Source organism: Leguminivora glycinivorella, chromosome 2 (assembly GCF_023078275.1).
Source record: "Leguminivora glycinivorella isolate SPB_JAAS2020 chromosome 2, LegGlyc_1.1, whole genome shotgun sequence".
Classification (NCBI taxonomy): Eukaryota; Metazoa; Arthropoda; class Insecta; order Lepidoptera; family Tortricidae; genus Leguminivora; species Leguminivora glycinivorella.
In genome coordinates, this window is record NC_062972.1 from 9,511,817 (window position 1) to 9,527,939 (window position 16,123).

At 44.5% G+C, this 16,123-nt stretch overlaps 2 protein-coding genes across 2 annotated transcripts in view; one reads left to right on the top strand and one right to left on the bottom strand.

Moving 5' to 3' along the window:
- Nucleotides 1-11,506, top strand: part of LOC125235578 — a 32,841-nt gene extending 21,335 nt beyond the window's left edge. Inside the window, exons 16-28 of the mRNA XM_048142178.1 lie at nt 1,538-1,678; nt 2,157-2,283; nt 2,855-2,991; nt 3,403-3,426; nt 3,724-3,879; nt 4,220-4,399; nt 6,148-6,411; nt 6,631-6,887; nt 7,000-7,089; nt 7,202-7,291; nt 7,335-7,493; nt 7,640-7,897; nt 9,718-11,506. Coding sequence (XP_047998135.1) covers nt 1,538-1,678; nt 2,157-2,283; nt 2,855-2,991; nt 3,403-3,426; nt 3,724-3,879; nt 4,220-4,399; nt 6,148-6,411; nt 6,631-6,887; nt 7,000-7,089; nt 7,202-7,291; nt 7,335-7,493; nt 7,640-7,897; nt 9,718-11,419 — 3,585 coding nt within the window. The 3' untranslated portion in view covers nt 11,420-11,506. The remainder of the gene's footprint in view (nt 1-1,537; nt 1,679-2,156; nt 2,284-2,854; nt 2,992-3,402; nt 3,427-3,723; nt 3,880-4,219; nt 4,400-6,147; nt 6,412-6,630; nt 6,888-6,999; nt 7,090-7,201; nt 7,292-7,334; nt 7,494-7,639; nt 7,898-9,717) is intronic.
- A 2,046-nt stretch (nt 11,507-13,552) lies between these two features.
- LOC125240472 (uncharacterized protein CG16817-like) lies at nt 13,553-14,315 on the bottom strand. Its single transcript, XM_048148368.1, has one exon. It carries the CDS (start codon nt 14,162-14,164, stop codon nt 13,652-13,654), a length of 513 nt encoding a protein of 170 aa, XP_048004325.1. The 5' UTR covers nt 14,165-14,315; the 3' UTR covers nt 13,553-13,651.
- Nucleotides 14,316-16,123: the final 1,808 nt, after the last annotated feature.

A 16,123-nucleotide genomic window follows, 5' to 3' on the forward strand; every position in this document is an offset into this window, starting at 1 on the left:
AGTTATAAAATCAAAAAATATTCAAAGTTCGTTTTTATTTTTTTTTAAATTGAATCAGAACCCTAATTTGATTAATAATTTGTATTTTAACTATCACTAATGATACTTTATACGACAGAAAAAGAAAATTACGGTTATCGAATTATGTCCAGGTCAAGCTATTTTTCCTGGTCTAGTAGCCTGGCCGGCCAGATCACCCGACCTCACTCCTTTAGACTTTTTTTTTTGGGGAACGTTGAAGGACAAGGTGTACGCAAGGCCGGTAAATACAAGAGAAGAATTATTGGCACGGATCATGACAGCTTCGGATGAAATAAGAAATAGTAATTTCTTATTACATCATCAAATCAGATTACGATTAGCTCTTTGTGTTGCAAATGAAGGCTCGCATTTCGAAAATTTATTATAATAAAAAGTATGTGGTATTTAACCGTATTTTTTTCCTAACTCATACGTAGTCTAGTTATCTTGCGTTACGACTAATGTGTCGATTTTGAACTCAAATTTTGATAGTCGTATCAAGCTATAAGCTGGCAGTGATTTTGACAGCCCCGCCGGTGCAAATGATATTTCAAATAGGTATCAAACTTCTATGAAACTATTACGTTTACACATGCGGGTCTGTTAAAATCTTTGCCAACTTATCTTGGACTGACTCTAATTGAAAAAAAAAGTACATAGTTTTTAGTTATTTATAAATTACAATAATCCCATTAATTAATAATAAAAAATACCAAATCCAACCTTTGGTAAAAAGAATTTAAATTTCTTATTTTGATAAAATAGTAATACCAAAATTAAGTCATAGGTAAAAAATATCAACAAAACATTATAATCCCGCCGTCTATCTATTATAATTCGATGCTAGATGAGGTCCTCTTATTGAACTTACATAGTCTCATTTTTTCTTATGTACCATCCCGACCAAATTACGTAGGTTCTTGTCTGCTGTCAGGAACATTCTACATACTCCAAACGTATTTTTAATTTCGTCGTATTGTCTCTAAGTCTATGGATCACACTAATATGGCGGCGAAAGTCGACGTTTGTTGTCTAAACGCTTGAACTCGTAAAAAATCAAGTGTCATACTGAAGTTCACTCGTCTCTTATCTCGTATCTTGTCGGAGCCGTTCGTGAAATGTACCTATAGTTTTCTTTATCACTCCTTAGACTTAGGATTTGTTCACAAGGAAGACCATCGTTAATTGATTTTTTTTGTTCCAGAAATTAACTAAGTTAAAATGTCGGTATTGGACCAATGTTGATATAACAATATTTACTTGTAATGTCACCAGGAAGCTGTTGTTAAAGTCTGTCGGTATACTCGTTCCCACCGTGTATAATTGTATAAAATTTTATCTGAGTAATTAATTCGTTTTAATCCATAGGCAACCCTATCGTCCGACGCTGCGCACGTGCGGCTCGTTTCTTTGTAATAATTTTGTAGGCATTTAAAAAGGCGGCATTTCGTGAACATCAAAGCAGTGGGCCTTCTGTACTTGTACTATTATATATTCTGTGGTTTTATTATTTTAGGCGGCGTTGGTGTGTACTCTGAGTGACGAAAATATCCCCGATAAAAAGAAAATCAAGCGCACGGTTCTACACGCCGCGAAGTCCAGAGGCGACAGCAGGGAGGTTATCCACGACGTCATGCCAGCCGCCAGCTCCGTCTCGTCATGAAGAATAGAACTAAGGCTGCTGAGGTATGTATTCTAAGCTTCATAGTCTTCATACTTAGGCAAGATTCGTGAACTAGATAGGATTTTAGCTTTTAAGTCCGATTCAAATTATGTTGAAGTTGTGTTTAGTTTTTATCTGAATCGTTAGGTTGGCTAACGAACAATTAGCTACATAATCGTCACGTAACTACAAGGCGAGTCTTCGAATTTACTGCATATATATGCTATATCGTCACTACTTTTAAAAAAACTTGTATCTTCGTCTGTCAATGAAAAGAAAATTGTAGTAAGTATGTATGGAATGCATATAGACTTACTGCGTTTTAACTTTGAGCAGAAGCATGAGATACGAGATTTTTTCAAAGTAGTGACGATATTTAATATCCCATTCTATGAACAGATATTAAAGTTCAAAACAAACATTTCGTAAAACATGTAATAAGCGGTTCCTGAAAGATACTTTTTTTATACAGCCGAAAATGGACGAAGAGCAAATGGGAGACATCGTGTCGTTGGTCGACAGTATACAGGACGACTATGTGCCCTCGATACCGCTAAAGTACAAGCATATGCCCCCGGAACCGTTCGAAGAAAGAGTCGGTAATTATTGATGCGATCGAAAACTAATGTTATTTTTGACTAATTGGTCTATCTATGGTAAATATTCAACAAAAACAAAAAGTATGTTTTATTATTAACTATATGTAGAGTGGCATACCTATGTGTATACATACGTACATTCAGTCACGCCTTTATTCCTAAAAAAAAGGTAAGTTTCAGAGCCACTCTTAGTAATTAAGGCGTCGAAGAAAACAACAATGTGATATTACAGTGACAGTTTGCTGTCTCATCGCCAACGCTACAATTGAACCCATATGGCACAGACGACTTCTACAAAAACCAAGGGAGAAAAAAGGGTAGTGGAATTCTTAACCAGTCAACACACGGGTCAGTCACAAAACTTATACCCATTTTGCTTTACTCCCCGCCTGAAGCCGGGGTGAGTCAGTAACTCACTAGTATTGGTGTCGGTTAAGATGTTTTGTTTCCGTACAGTGAAATTTCCGCGATGAAATATGTCTATCTTTTATGGAAAAGATGCCATAAATACCCATTTTGATTTACTCTCCGGGAGGGATGGCTATTATTGGATGATTTCGTTTGGTTACAGTGAACCTGGACTCGCCGACGGTGTCGGTGACGCAGGTGGTGCCGCCGTGGCCGGCGCCGCGCGACAAGAGCCACGAGCCGCCGGAGCCCGACCCCAGCCCCGAGCCCACGCCGCCGCCCACGCCGCCTCCGCCGCCGGTAACTTGCCGTCACAGTGACTCTGGACTCCCCTGCGGTGTCGCTAACGTACCATGACTCTGGACTCGCCTGCGGTGTCGGTGACGTACCGTCACAGTGACTCTGGACATGCCCGCGGAGCCCTGGCCGGCGCCGCGAAGAGCCACGACCGCCACGATCACTGCGGGTTGCAGACTGAGTGTTAGGATAGGGATACGAAGCCAGTAAGCCCTTTTCACGGCAAGGCATGTATAATGCTTTTCTCAAACATAGTCAGAAATAAATGAAAAGTCTGGTGAACAAAAAAAAACTTTAAATTGTATCTCCTAAAAGTTGAGGCTACTCTCTTGCACATGTCTTTTTACACTCATGACAAATGCGAGAATGTGAAAATTTCTGTTGAAAAGCTAACGCTTTCCAAATCATTTTCAGATTCCCGAAGGTGGCGTAGAAGAGGTGAGTTTGACTTTTTGTTTGTTACGTTACGAGTATATTAATTATTATAAATATTAAATATTATAGGACATTTTTTACACAGATTGACTGAGGCCCACGGTAAGCTCAAGAAGGCTTGTGTTGTGGGTACTCAGACAACGATATATATAATATATATTAGCATAACTAAGAATTTTATCAACAGGCTTTGTTTTTGGTTGGAGTTTCCTTCAATTAATCCACTTTAGAAATCGCAAACTAGATACACGTTTAGTGTGGATATATTATCCTAGACATGACTTCATTTTGTTTACACAGGAGGAGCCACCGGTGGAAGAGGAGGAAGACGAGGAAGCGAAGAAAGAGAGGTTAGCGAGGAAGAAAGCTGAAGAGGAAGAGGCCCGCAGGAAGGCCGAGGAGCTGCCTCCGCCGCTGCCGCCGCCGCCGTCCCCGCAGCCCGAGCCCGCTGAGGAGGTACGTGACTTGTAACTAGGAGAGCATAGCGAGGCAAAAAGCTGAAGATCCTCACGAGCTTTTAGGTTCAGGATAAAATTAGGAGAGATGTGGGTGGAATCTTTGTCAAATTACATGGCACAGAACAAAGGAGCCTCCAGTCCTCGCCTCCAGAAGGAGAAAGGTTGAAGTAACGTCCAAAGAGAAAATTATGTCGTATTTAAAAGTAGGTATCTTTGCTTTGCTTTGAATAAGGACCATTTTATCAGAAATTAAATAATAAAATCCCTACGACAACGACTTTCTATGTTAGTCTTATTGATAAGTACCGTCATTTATAATTTTATGGACATACCCACAGCTCCACCCTCTGGAGATCCCTATGAACGAGCCGGCCGAGGTGGAGGCCGCGCCGCCACCGGGCGTCGAACGCAAGTTGCTGCTCACCGAGGACGCGCACCGCCGCTTCAAGCTGCGCGCCCTGCGCCGCAAGACGACCGCTCCCCTCACCGACGACGCTCTCGTCCGCACAGCCTCGCAGGTACACAGTGTAGCACCGCAAGCTGCTCACCGAGGACGCGCACCGCCGCTTCAAGCTGCGCGCCCTGCGCCGCAAGACGACCGCCCCCCTCACCGACGACGCTCTCGTCCGCACAGCCTCGCAGGTACACAGTGTAGCACCGCAAGCTGCTCACCGAGGACGCGCACCGCCGCTTCAAGCTGCGCGCCCTGCGCCGCAAGACGACCGCCCCCCTCACCGACGACGCTCTCGTCCGCACAGCCTCGCAGGTACACAGTGTAGCACCGCAAGCTGCTCACCGAGGACGCGCACCGCCGCTTCAAGCTGCGCGCCCTGCGCCGCAAGACGACCGCCCCCTCACCGACGACGCTCTCGTCCGCACAGCCTCGCAGGTACACAGTGTAGCACCGCAAGCTGCTCACCGAGGACGCGCACCGCCGCTTCAAGCTGCGCGCCCTGCGCCGCAAGACGACCGCCCCCTCACCGACGACGCTCTCGTCCGCACAGCCTCGCAGGTACACAGTGTAGCACCGCAAGCTGCTCACCGAGGACGCGCACCGCCGCTTCAAGCTGCGCGCCCTGCGCCGCAAGACGACCGCCCCCCTCACCGACGACGCTCTCGTCCGCACAGCCTCGCAGGTACACAGTGTAGCACCGCAAGCTGCTCACCGAGGACGCGCACCGCCGCTTCAAGCTGCGCGCCCTGCGCCGCAAGACGACCGCCCCCTCACCGACGACGCTCTCGTCCGCACAGCCTCGCAGGTACACAGTGTAGCACCGCAAGCTGCTCACCGAGGACGCGCACCGCCGCTTCAAGCTGCGCGCCCTGCGCCGCAAGACGACCGCCCCCTCACCGACGACGCTCTCGTCCGCACAGCCTCGCAGGTACACAGTGTAGCACCGCAAGCTGCTCACCGAGGACGCGCACCGCCGCTTCAAGCTGCGCGCCCTGCGCCGCAAGACGACCGCCCCCTCACCGACGACGCTCTCGTCCGCACAGCCTCGCAGGTACACAGTGTAGCACCGCAAGCTGCTCACCGAGGACGCGCACCGCCGCTTCAAGCTGCGCGCCCTGCGCCGCAAGACGACCGCCCCCCTCACCGACGACGCTCTCGTCCGCACAGCCTCGCAGGTACACAGTGTAGCACCGCAAGCTGCTCACCGAGGACGCGCACCGCCGCTTCAAGCTGCGCGCCCTGCGCCGCAAGACGACCGCCCCCCTCACCGACGACGCTCTCGTCCGCACAGCCTCGCAGGTACACAGTGTAGCACCGCAAGCTGCTCACCGAGGACGCGCACCGCCGCTTCAAGCTGCGCGCCCTGCGCCGCAAGACGACCGCCCCCCTCACCGACGACGCTCTCGTCCGCACAGCCTCGCAGGTACACAGTGTAACACCGCAAGCTGCTCACCGAGGACGCTCTCGTCCGCATAGCCTCGCAGGTACACAGTGTAACATCAATGGTAATCGTCATCAATGGCAATCGTCGGCGCCAGACGCCGACAGAAATGTAATCTAGCTCTGTCGCTCCAATACGCCAGAGCGATAGAGATAGATAGCTACGAAACAGATATTATCGTGAGCGTTTGTGCATTCGGCTGCGCAGTACGCACACCTATTACTCTCTGTCTCACTCTATAAGATGACGCAAAGTAAATTGGCGCCGATACAGAACGAGACAACCGATACTAATCGATGGCTTTAAGTAAAAGAATGATACATCTGAATATTTTCTTTCAACTGATACATTTCCCCCATATCTACTCCCAGGAACTCAAGCAACCCAGCAACTTCAAATCACTCCCCGACAACACCGAGATCATCCGAGGCTCTTCATCCATATCCGATATAGACGCCCTCCCCTTCGCATCCATCATGGCGGTCGTCACTTCCTACAAGTACATGATCAACACGTGGGGGAAAGGCATTGTGGACTTCGGTGTGACGTCAGGGAAAGAGCTGCATTCGAGCAAGAGGGAACGGTTCCAGACTGCACCGGTGCATGTCATTCCGAAGATTGGAATCGGAAAACAGGTAGCTGAACTATTTTTCATTTTCATTTATTTAAGTAGTGTAGTAGATGCACCTCATTTAGACACCATTCGTCATATAATAGATGTCATTTATTATACATTGTATATTATTTGGTACAATTATGTTAACGAAACGAGGTCTTTGCCTAGCAGCAGGGCACTAAACTAATAAAAAAATAATATCAGCTCCTGAATGTTAACACCTTTTCTCTTTTTATAGGCATACAGCGCCACCATCGACGTAGTAGGCGAAGGGGCGACATGGGAAATGGAGGACATTCTCACTCGCAAGTTCCTCCCGAAGCACGACCGCGGCATCATCACGACGTCGACGTACAGCTGCGCGTTCTTCGTGAAGAACGGGTTGTACTACCTGTACGACCCCAGCCCGTGCAACCCCATGGGGCTGATGGACGACAAGGGCAAAGGCTCGGCTTGCCTGTTGCGGTTTAGAACCCTTCACGACCTTGTCGCCAGGTGAGAAACAAATAACTCCTTTAAATGTCGAATGTAACATAAGTGACCGGGGGGGTCCGTTCTTGCAGTTAGTCCTCCTAAGATACGGGTTGTACTACCTGTACGACCCCAGCCCGTGCAACCCCATGGGGCTGATGGACGACAAGGGCAAAGGCTCGGCTTGCCTGTTGCGGTTTAGAACCCTTCACGACCTTGTTGCCAGGTGAGAAACAAATAACTCCCTTAAATGTCGAATGTAACATAAGTGACGAGGGGGGTCCTTTCTTGCAGTTAGTCCTCCTAAGATACGGGTTGTACTACCTGTGCGACCCCAGCCCGTGCAACCCCATGGGGCTGATGGACGACAAGGGCAAAGGCTCGGCTTGCCTGTTGCGGTTTAGAACCCTTCACGACCTTGTTACCAGGTGAGAAACAAATAACTCCCTTAAATGTCGAATGTAACATAAGTGACGAGGGGGGTCCGTTCTTGCAGTTAGTCCTCCTAAGATACGGGTTGTACTACCTGTACGACCCCAACCCGTGCAACCCCATGGGGCTGATGGACGACAAGGGCAAAGGCTCGGCTTGCCTGTTGCGGTTTAGAACCCTTCACGACCTTGTTGCCAGGTGAGAAACAAATAACTCCCTTAAATGTCGAATGTAACATAAGTGACGAGGGGGGTCCGTTCTTGCAGTTAGTCTTCCTAAGATACGGGTTGTACTACCTGTACGACCCCAGCCCGTGCAACCCCATGGGGCTGATGGACGACAAGAGCAAAGGCTCGGCTTGCCTGTTGCGGTTTAGAACCCTTCACGACCTTGTTGCCAGGTGAGAAACAAATAACTCCCTTAAATGTCGAATGTAACATAAGTGACGAGGGGGGTCCGTTCTTGCAGTTAGTCCTCCTAAGATACGGGTTGTACTACCTGTACGACCCCAGCCCGTGCAACCCCATGGGGCTGATGGACGACAAGGGCAAAGGCTCGGCTTGCCTGTTGCGGTTTAGAACCCTTCACGACCTTGTTACCAGGTGAGAAACAAATAACTCCCTTAAATGTCGAATGTAACATAAGTGACGAGGGGGGTCCGTTCTTGCAGTTAGTCCTCCTAAGATACGGGTTGTACTACCTGTACGACCCCAGCCCGTGCAACCCCATGGGGCTGATGGAAAGGGCAAAGGCTCGGCTTGCCTGTTGCGGTTTAGAACCCTTCACGACCTTGTTGCCAGGTGAGAAACAAATAACACCCTTAAATGTCGAATGTAACATAAGTGACGAGGGGGGTCCGTTCTTGTAGTTAATAGAACGAGAAACGGCCTGTTCTACCTGTACGAACCCAGCCCCTGCAACCCCATGGGCTTGATGGACGACAAGGGCAAGGCTGTTGCCAGGTGAGAACAAATATCACTTTTTAACCGCCTTCCAAATCTCAAGGGAAGGGGTTCTCAATTCGTCTGTTTTTTTTTTTAATGTTTGTTCCTCGATATCTCCGTCGTTACTGGACCGATTTTGAAATTTTTTTTTGATTGAATGTATATGCATACAGATTGGTCCCATTTTTCTCAGAACCCAGTTCTGGTGGTGGAATCCTGGAGAAATCGAGAGAACTCCTCAAATCTGAAAGGTATACATATGGTGATTTTTGTGTTTTTAAAGGAACAGCATGAATTTACGTACGGAACAGTGACATTTGGTGCAGTGGAACTCCTGATGATGGTCAGAATGGAACTCCTGATGATGGTCAGAATGGAACTCCTCAAATCTGAACGGCACACTTATAGTGACTTTGGTATTTTTATAAGAACAGCATGCACTTACGTCCAGAACAGTGACATTTGGTGCAGTGGAACTGCTGATGATGGTTAGAACGGAACTCCTCAAATCTGAACGGCACACTTATAGTGAATTTGGTATTTTTATAAGAACAGCATGCACTTACGTCCAGAACAGTGACATTTGGTGCAGTGGAACTGCTGATGAAGAGTGAGCCGCCCCTGGTTAGAGTTCCGTTCTGATAATCATTCTCATCTGTAAGTACTTCAGAATCATCCATATTTCAAAATTGGTTCAGAAATGACGGAAATGTCGAATAACAAACATTAAAAAATATACAGACGAATTGATAACATAATCCAACATTTGAAAGTATTTATCACCAGAACCCCAAAGGAGGCGGTTTTTTTTTCTTAAAAATTATAAAATGTCGAATGACGAGTGAAGTCTGTTCTTGTAGTTAGTCCTCCTAAGATACGGCCTGTACTAGCTGAGTAGCTGTACGACCCTAGCCCGTGCAATCCCATAGGACTGATGGACGACAAGGGCAAGGGTCTGTTGCGGTTTAGAACCCTTCACGACCTCGTTGCCAGGTGAGAACAAATATCACTTTTAAATGTCCAATGTAAAGTGACGAGGGGGGTCCGTTCTTGTAGTTAGTCCTCCTAAGATACGGCCGATACGGGCTGTACTACCTGTACGACCCCAGCCCATGCAACCCCATGGGGCCGATGGACGACAAGGGCAAGGGCGCGAAGTGTCTGTTGCGACTTAGAACCCTTCACGATCTTGTTGCCAGGTGAAAGACACTTTTTTCTCGTTTAAAGTTCTTGAAGAACTCCCTTTAGCAGGGTCAGTCATGATATGATTATAAGCGAAAAATAAATTCCCAAAAATATTAAATATGATTTGTACCATGACCTTATGTTTGTGTTAGTTAAACGTACCTAACCTAATATACTTTTTGGCACTTTGTCGAACATGCCCATATGCAATACTTCGGCATTATCTGCTAGTGAAAAATCTATTATCGTTTCCAGTTGGGAAATTTATACTTAGGTATGTATTTCGTTTTCAGGATAAATTACAACAGGGATGGAACGACAGAAGATCAACAGTTCATAGCGAGCGCATTACTCGTGCGGCGGCTGTTGGCGCAGCCGCGCTACAAGCTGCCGGAGGACTACGAGTACGACAAGATGGCGCCCAAGTCGAACAAATCCAAGTCCACTCTTGTCCCCGAGGCGAAACCTACAAAAAGAACCTCCATAACAATCGAAGAACCAAAGAGTAAAACTAAAATAGGTTACTCGCCATGTGACGGTGTGTACAAAATAGAAGGAACCACTTGCCTCAAAGATAGGTCAGGCAGTTCGAACATGAAGTCCTGCCATTTTGTGAGCCTAATGGCCATGTTGATGGCCACTATGCATCCTATCAGGACTTGGGATCACACGATGGTGGACACCTGCATAGAGAAAGGTGTAGAGATATATGAAAAAGCAACAAATTTAGCACCATGCGAAAAAAGAGTGATTAAAAACGTTATCATGGATGGCAAATTCATGAATGTAAACATCAAAAAAATAATAGTAATAAACAACAATGCAGAAAAGAAAATAGAACAGTACATAAGCGCCGTATCACGACGACTTCGGTACTTCCTGATACATTTCCCGCAGTGCAGTTTGGTGGTGTGCCATTCCGACGGGTACTACCACTTGTTCGACCCGTACGAGTCTCCCAAGGAGGAACCTTATGACAAGAGTGGAGCCGAATCGAAGCCGTGCGGGCCGTACGCCTCGTGGACGCTGTACCGTTCCCAAGATGCATTAGTTAACAGGCTGAGAAAAACAGTCGCCGGCAAAACCGTAGAGACACCCTCGTTTTATACTTTCGAATTAACATCAATTAAAACTGCTCCGCGACATTCAGCCCTCAACTACAGACTCAGCCCTCTGTTTAAGCCGGACGAGAACCCGAATTCACCATACTTGAAATACAGGAGGGTACGTCCTTTGGTAGACGAAAAAATGTACTGGCTGAATGTCGAGACCATACCCTGGTCCAGAATGAATCCAACCAACGACTTAGGATTCCCACGTAAAACGCCCCGTACTTTATGGAAGGAATGGGATATAGAATTCCCTGGGGATCTATATTCACTGTGGGGCTCCTTACACCCGCTCGATACTAAGTTTGATGAGAGTAATCGCGGTAAACAATACTTGGCCACTAGTGTAGTCGCTCTAGTCATGTCGCAAGCCTGCCACCTCAGCGCGTGGACTGGCAGCTTCCTGGACGGCATCGTCAACGCCGGAGACAGGTATCACAAAAAATGTGCAGAAAAGATCGGGAAAGCGGAAAACCATGAGTTAGCAGTTACAGATTTGGATGGGAAATTTGATGACATGTTTCCGTACTCATTTAGTGCTAAATTCGACAACATAATATTCGGCTTTGTGTACAATATGCTGCCAGATAGATTTAACCTAAGTAAAGCATTAGACTATTTCTTTGAAAGTCACGACTTGGGCCTGTTAGTTAGCCCTACCAAGAACTTGGCATTTGGACGAAGTGGTAGATCTTATTTCATGTTTGATTGCCAAAGCTATGGTGCACCAATTTTTTGCCCCGGACAAGGTTCATCGTATATGCTTAAATGTGAAAGTTTGAATAGACTCGTTTATTGTATGACATTAACTCTAAATATAAGGAGACATGGAATACAATTCCACTTATTTAGCGTGAACATTGCACTTACAGAAAAAACTAAATAATGATTCCATTAATGGTAAATTATAATTGTTATTGTAATGTTTTGACCTCATTGGCTTCCGTTTGATTAAATATTGTTAACATACCTATCTCTTGTGTCTATTTTACCCACTGATAAATAATCCATACTAATATTTTAAATGGGAAAGTGTGTGTGTCTTGTTTGTTTGTCCGTCTTTCACGGCAAAACGGAGCACGCAATGACGTGATTTTTTAAGTGGAGATAGTTGAAGGGATGGAGAGTGACATAGGTGACTACTTTTTGTCTCTTTCTAACGCGAGCGAAGCCTCGGGCAAAAGCATCTATTATAAGTGAAGTAGGTCCTGTACGAGGGGCAAAGTTATTGTTTAACTGCTCGTTCTATTGCCCGCGTATTGAATGAGTCTCCAGTTGCCCGTCAAAATCATAAATTTGAAATGAGAGCCAGGTTTTGGGAAATAAAGTTCTTTAAACAAAATATTATACTGATAAAAGAATTGACGTGATGCTCTTCAGCAACCCATTTCGTTCGTAGCGAGTGGTTCAGAATGTGGAATCTTGAGCATTGCGAGGGTTTCAAGGCACGTAGGTAAAAAATAATGTTGCGACCGAGTGAAACAACATCTTTCATCACAGCAGCCAGCCGGCGGAAATGGTCAGGAAATGATGGTTATCAATTTTCTTAACAGTGTTTTCTAACAGATAGGTATGTTATAAAAATCAGCCTTGAACATGAAGGAAAGTTAAGCCTGGCGTTCACTGAGGCGGAATCGAGCCGCGTCGAAACGAGTCCTCAACTCCTCATACATTTTGAATGCGATTCGTGGACGCAGACGACGCAGTCTCATAAGAAATTCAAAAGCAAATTAACGAGGCTCGACTTGCCTTGTGCATGCCACAGGTTTGTTTAAAAAAAAACCTTGTTGCAAAAAAATGGCCGTCGGGCCACTAATATGCGTAATATCAGGGGCGGCTCACTCCGCGATTCTATCGCCGCGCTACAAGTACATCCTGGCGGCCGCGAGTTCGCGGCCTACTCAGGGGTGGCGCGCGTTCTCACGGAATGCACGTTCGCACTTTCTATTGTTACTTTACGTCGCGAGATTTTTTAAGGTTCATATGCGATGTCCGGGTGTCGAATGGCTAATAATACTTAGTTAAATAGACATCATGAATAAAATAAATACCATAGGACATTCTTACACAGATCTACTACTAATTAAGTCCCGCGAAAAAGTTCAGTAAGGCTTGTAATGTTGGAACTTGAACAAAAATATATAAATACAGTATATATACCTAGAAAGTACCCAAGACTTGAATATAACAGTATAACATTTTATGTGAATATTAATTTGTTTTAATCCATAGGTAACCCTATCGCCGGACGCCGCGCACGTGCGGCTCGTTTCTTTGTAAGAATTTTGTAGGTATTTAAAAAACGGGATTTCGTAAACATCAAAGCAGTGGGCCTTCTGTACTTGTACTATTATATATTCTGTGCCTCAACCCACACTCAACGAAACGAAAATGGGGTTCATTTAACCTTGTAGATATTTGGTTAATGTAATAATTGGCAAAGTAGTACAACTCTTAATTAACCTTATATGATAATAGTCTTCCAAGCCAGAACCGCAATGAACATGTTAACAAACAAATGTGTCATTATCAAGCAAAAGGAACCGCATAAGGATGCTGTAACAGGTAATTCTCATCTTGCACCTTTGCAATGTGGGACCTTTTAATTAAAAACTTCACAAATTGCCTCATTAGCTATACTGTCAAAGATTACTTGTGGCTGGAAAGGTAGCGAGCCCCTGATTTTAGGTGCACTTCTTGAGAAAACTCTAGCCGCCTGAAAACCGAGACTTGAAACATAAATTTTATTCAGATTTATTTAAAAAAAAATCAAGTTAATCAGATCAGAGTTTTGGAGAAAATTGGCTGTGACCTGTGACAGACAGACGCACAAGTGATCCTATAAGGCTTCCGTTTTTCGTTTTTGAAGTATGGAACCCTAAAAAGTATTATAAATTCAAAGGAACGGAAACACTTAGTGGTGTGGTCAGCTAGAGGTTATAATAAAATTAGTATTCACAGTTGTATGAGAATAAAAAAAATCCAAATTAGCAATCATTTTAAATGCAAATTAACAACATTTTTGGCAATATTTTATTATAACCGTAAAAACCTTAATATACATTATGTACTGTAAATGTTAAACACTGGTGTTAAATAGGTATCTGTTCGAGTGGGTTTATTCCAGATCGGGTAGGTTTTCGTCATCAGAATCGCTCTCCAGGTCGTCGAACGACGGTTTCTCGGCCTTGTCCCCGGCTCCACCGAGCCCGCCACCACCGCCGCCCATTGACCGCAGCATTTCTTCTATATCGTAGTTCATAGCACCTCCGCCTTCCTCCTCCTCGTCATCTTCATCTCTCCACTTATTAAAGTCAATCTTCAGATAGTGTGGCTTTTTCTTGTCCTTCGTTAACGACGGCCAGTAAGACGCATCCTTCTTTTCTTTGCGCAAAACCATTTCTATGCACCTGCCTTTATTTACGAAAGCGCTAGTTTCAGGAACCACGGCATCGTATAAAGGTATAGTTACCTCGTGAGTCTTATTGTCTTGTGCATTTAAGCCTTTGAAATATACCGAATCTTTTTCTATTTTAATAGTGGGGTCTTTTGATTCGACGCTAAACGTGAGGAACACATCTTCTTTCCGCTGGGCCCATAAAACGGGAGGTGGGGTTGCAATTTCGCTCATGATTATTCACAAATTACACTTTATGGATAAGTCAATTTGTAAAGTAATTGATTATACTTCAGTTTCTATGGTCACAATTTTTCCGATTTCAAGACTCGATTTAGCACGTTCACTGGATCACCGCCTCGCCGATTCATTAAAAGAAAAAAAGAATGGATAGTGTTACCATTACAAAGTATTTAATTTACAACTAAACATTAAAAAAATAAAATTAAATATGAAAAGGAGCATAATAAAAAAAAAGTTGTCGTTTAAAATAGTTTTTAAACAGTGATTATATGATTTTCCATATTGATTTTGATTTAAATTAATTATTTACGTAGCAAGCAATATTCTCAATATTTCTCGAAAAATCTTAAAGGGGCGTTCGGATATCATTATTCATTACTCTTAGGCTCCCCACAGACAGTCTTAAAAATTCATAATCTTAAAAAAAACTTGTATGCAATCTGACAGTTCAGATCTGTCAGTGTCTTGTCAGTGTCAGTTTGAACTGTCAGATTGCATACAAGTTTTTTTTAAGATTATGAATTTTTAAGACTGTCTGTGGGGAGCCTTAGATATCGAGGCACATTTTCCACGATTTTATTATTATGTTGAGCCAGTGATTTTTTTGTAATAAAATAAAACGAATGCTGATGAAAATCAATTTCTTATTTTTATCAACCAAATATGTCTTATTTCATGCGATTCTATATTGTCATAGAATGTTCGAGATTTTCAACTCTCATAACATAGCATAATCGAACGCACCTAACTCGTCAAGCTAGGAACACACTACGCGGACGTCCGTCGTGAATCGACCGCGGACGGGAATCTGGACAATGGAAATACACATAACCGTGCAAACTATCGGTCGACGGACGCGGACGTGGCCTTGAGCGCACGGACGTCCGATCGAAATCTGGCTCTCTGGATGTTTTGTTCCGTGCACACTGATAGGTCGCGGTCGCGGTCGTTTTACGACGGACGTCCGCGTAGTATGTTCCTAGCTTCAGTGCGCTTTCACATTATCCGATCCGATATCGGATGTTGGAAGGATTTCAAAGGCAAAAATCCAAGATGCCGGCTTAAATGTATGGGATATCGGTCCGATATCCGATATCGGATCGCATAATGTGAAACGCACTCACTCTCGTCAGTAAAAAAAGGCGGCATATTAGAAACGAAAATCTTTATTTAGGGATTTTTTTCGATAAAAAAAAATTGTGCGAATCATGCGAAGCGTTTTTAATATAGATTGTATTTTATTTATTTAGACCCGGGTATGTCCTAAACTACGTCTAAAGGAGAGGTATTGTGAATGTTATATCTCTTTGTGTGGTATGGCGCAGCACAGCGGATGTCCTTCCTAATCTTGAGTAGAGTTCCCCGACTGGGGAAGTCCCTCCACCTGGGCGCCATCTCTCAAAACTGAAAGTTACAAGTTACAAGCGAGAGTCTTTTTCCAGCATGTCATATTAGACATTGACTACCGCTTGTAAATTGTAACTTGTAGCCTCGAGAAATGGGCCCCTGGCAGAAAACCATAGCCGAATAGCACTAGACCCTACTAAGTGCTAATAGGTAATAGTTTTGTGTTCCTGTCGGTGAGTAAGGTTGCCAGAGCTCAACGATGGTGTTAGAGCCGGCAACGCGCTTGTGTAACACCTCGGGAATTGCAGGTTTGTATAGGCCACCGAGACTGCTTACTTAAGGATATACTTTGAAAAAAAAATGATAGGGTTCGATTCAACCTAACTCATCAGAAAATTAATAATTTTAAATAGGAGCAAATATAGAAGTTTACAAAGACCTAAAGGAAGTTTAATTTTATAGATTATAATATACTAATTACTTATACAGTTTTCTGTAGTGCATTACTTAGACATAAGTCACATAAGCAGGCAGGCAATTATGGTATGGTAGGCCGTCCCTATCGCACTTACAAATAGTGCGATAGGGACGACCTGCTATTTT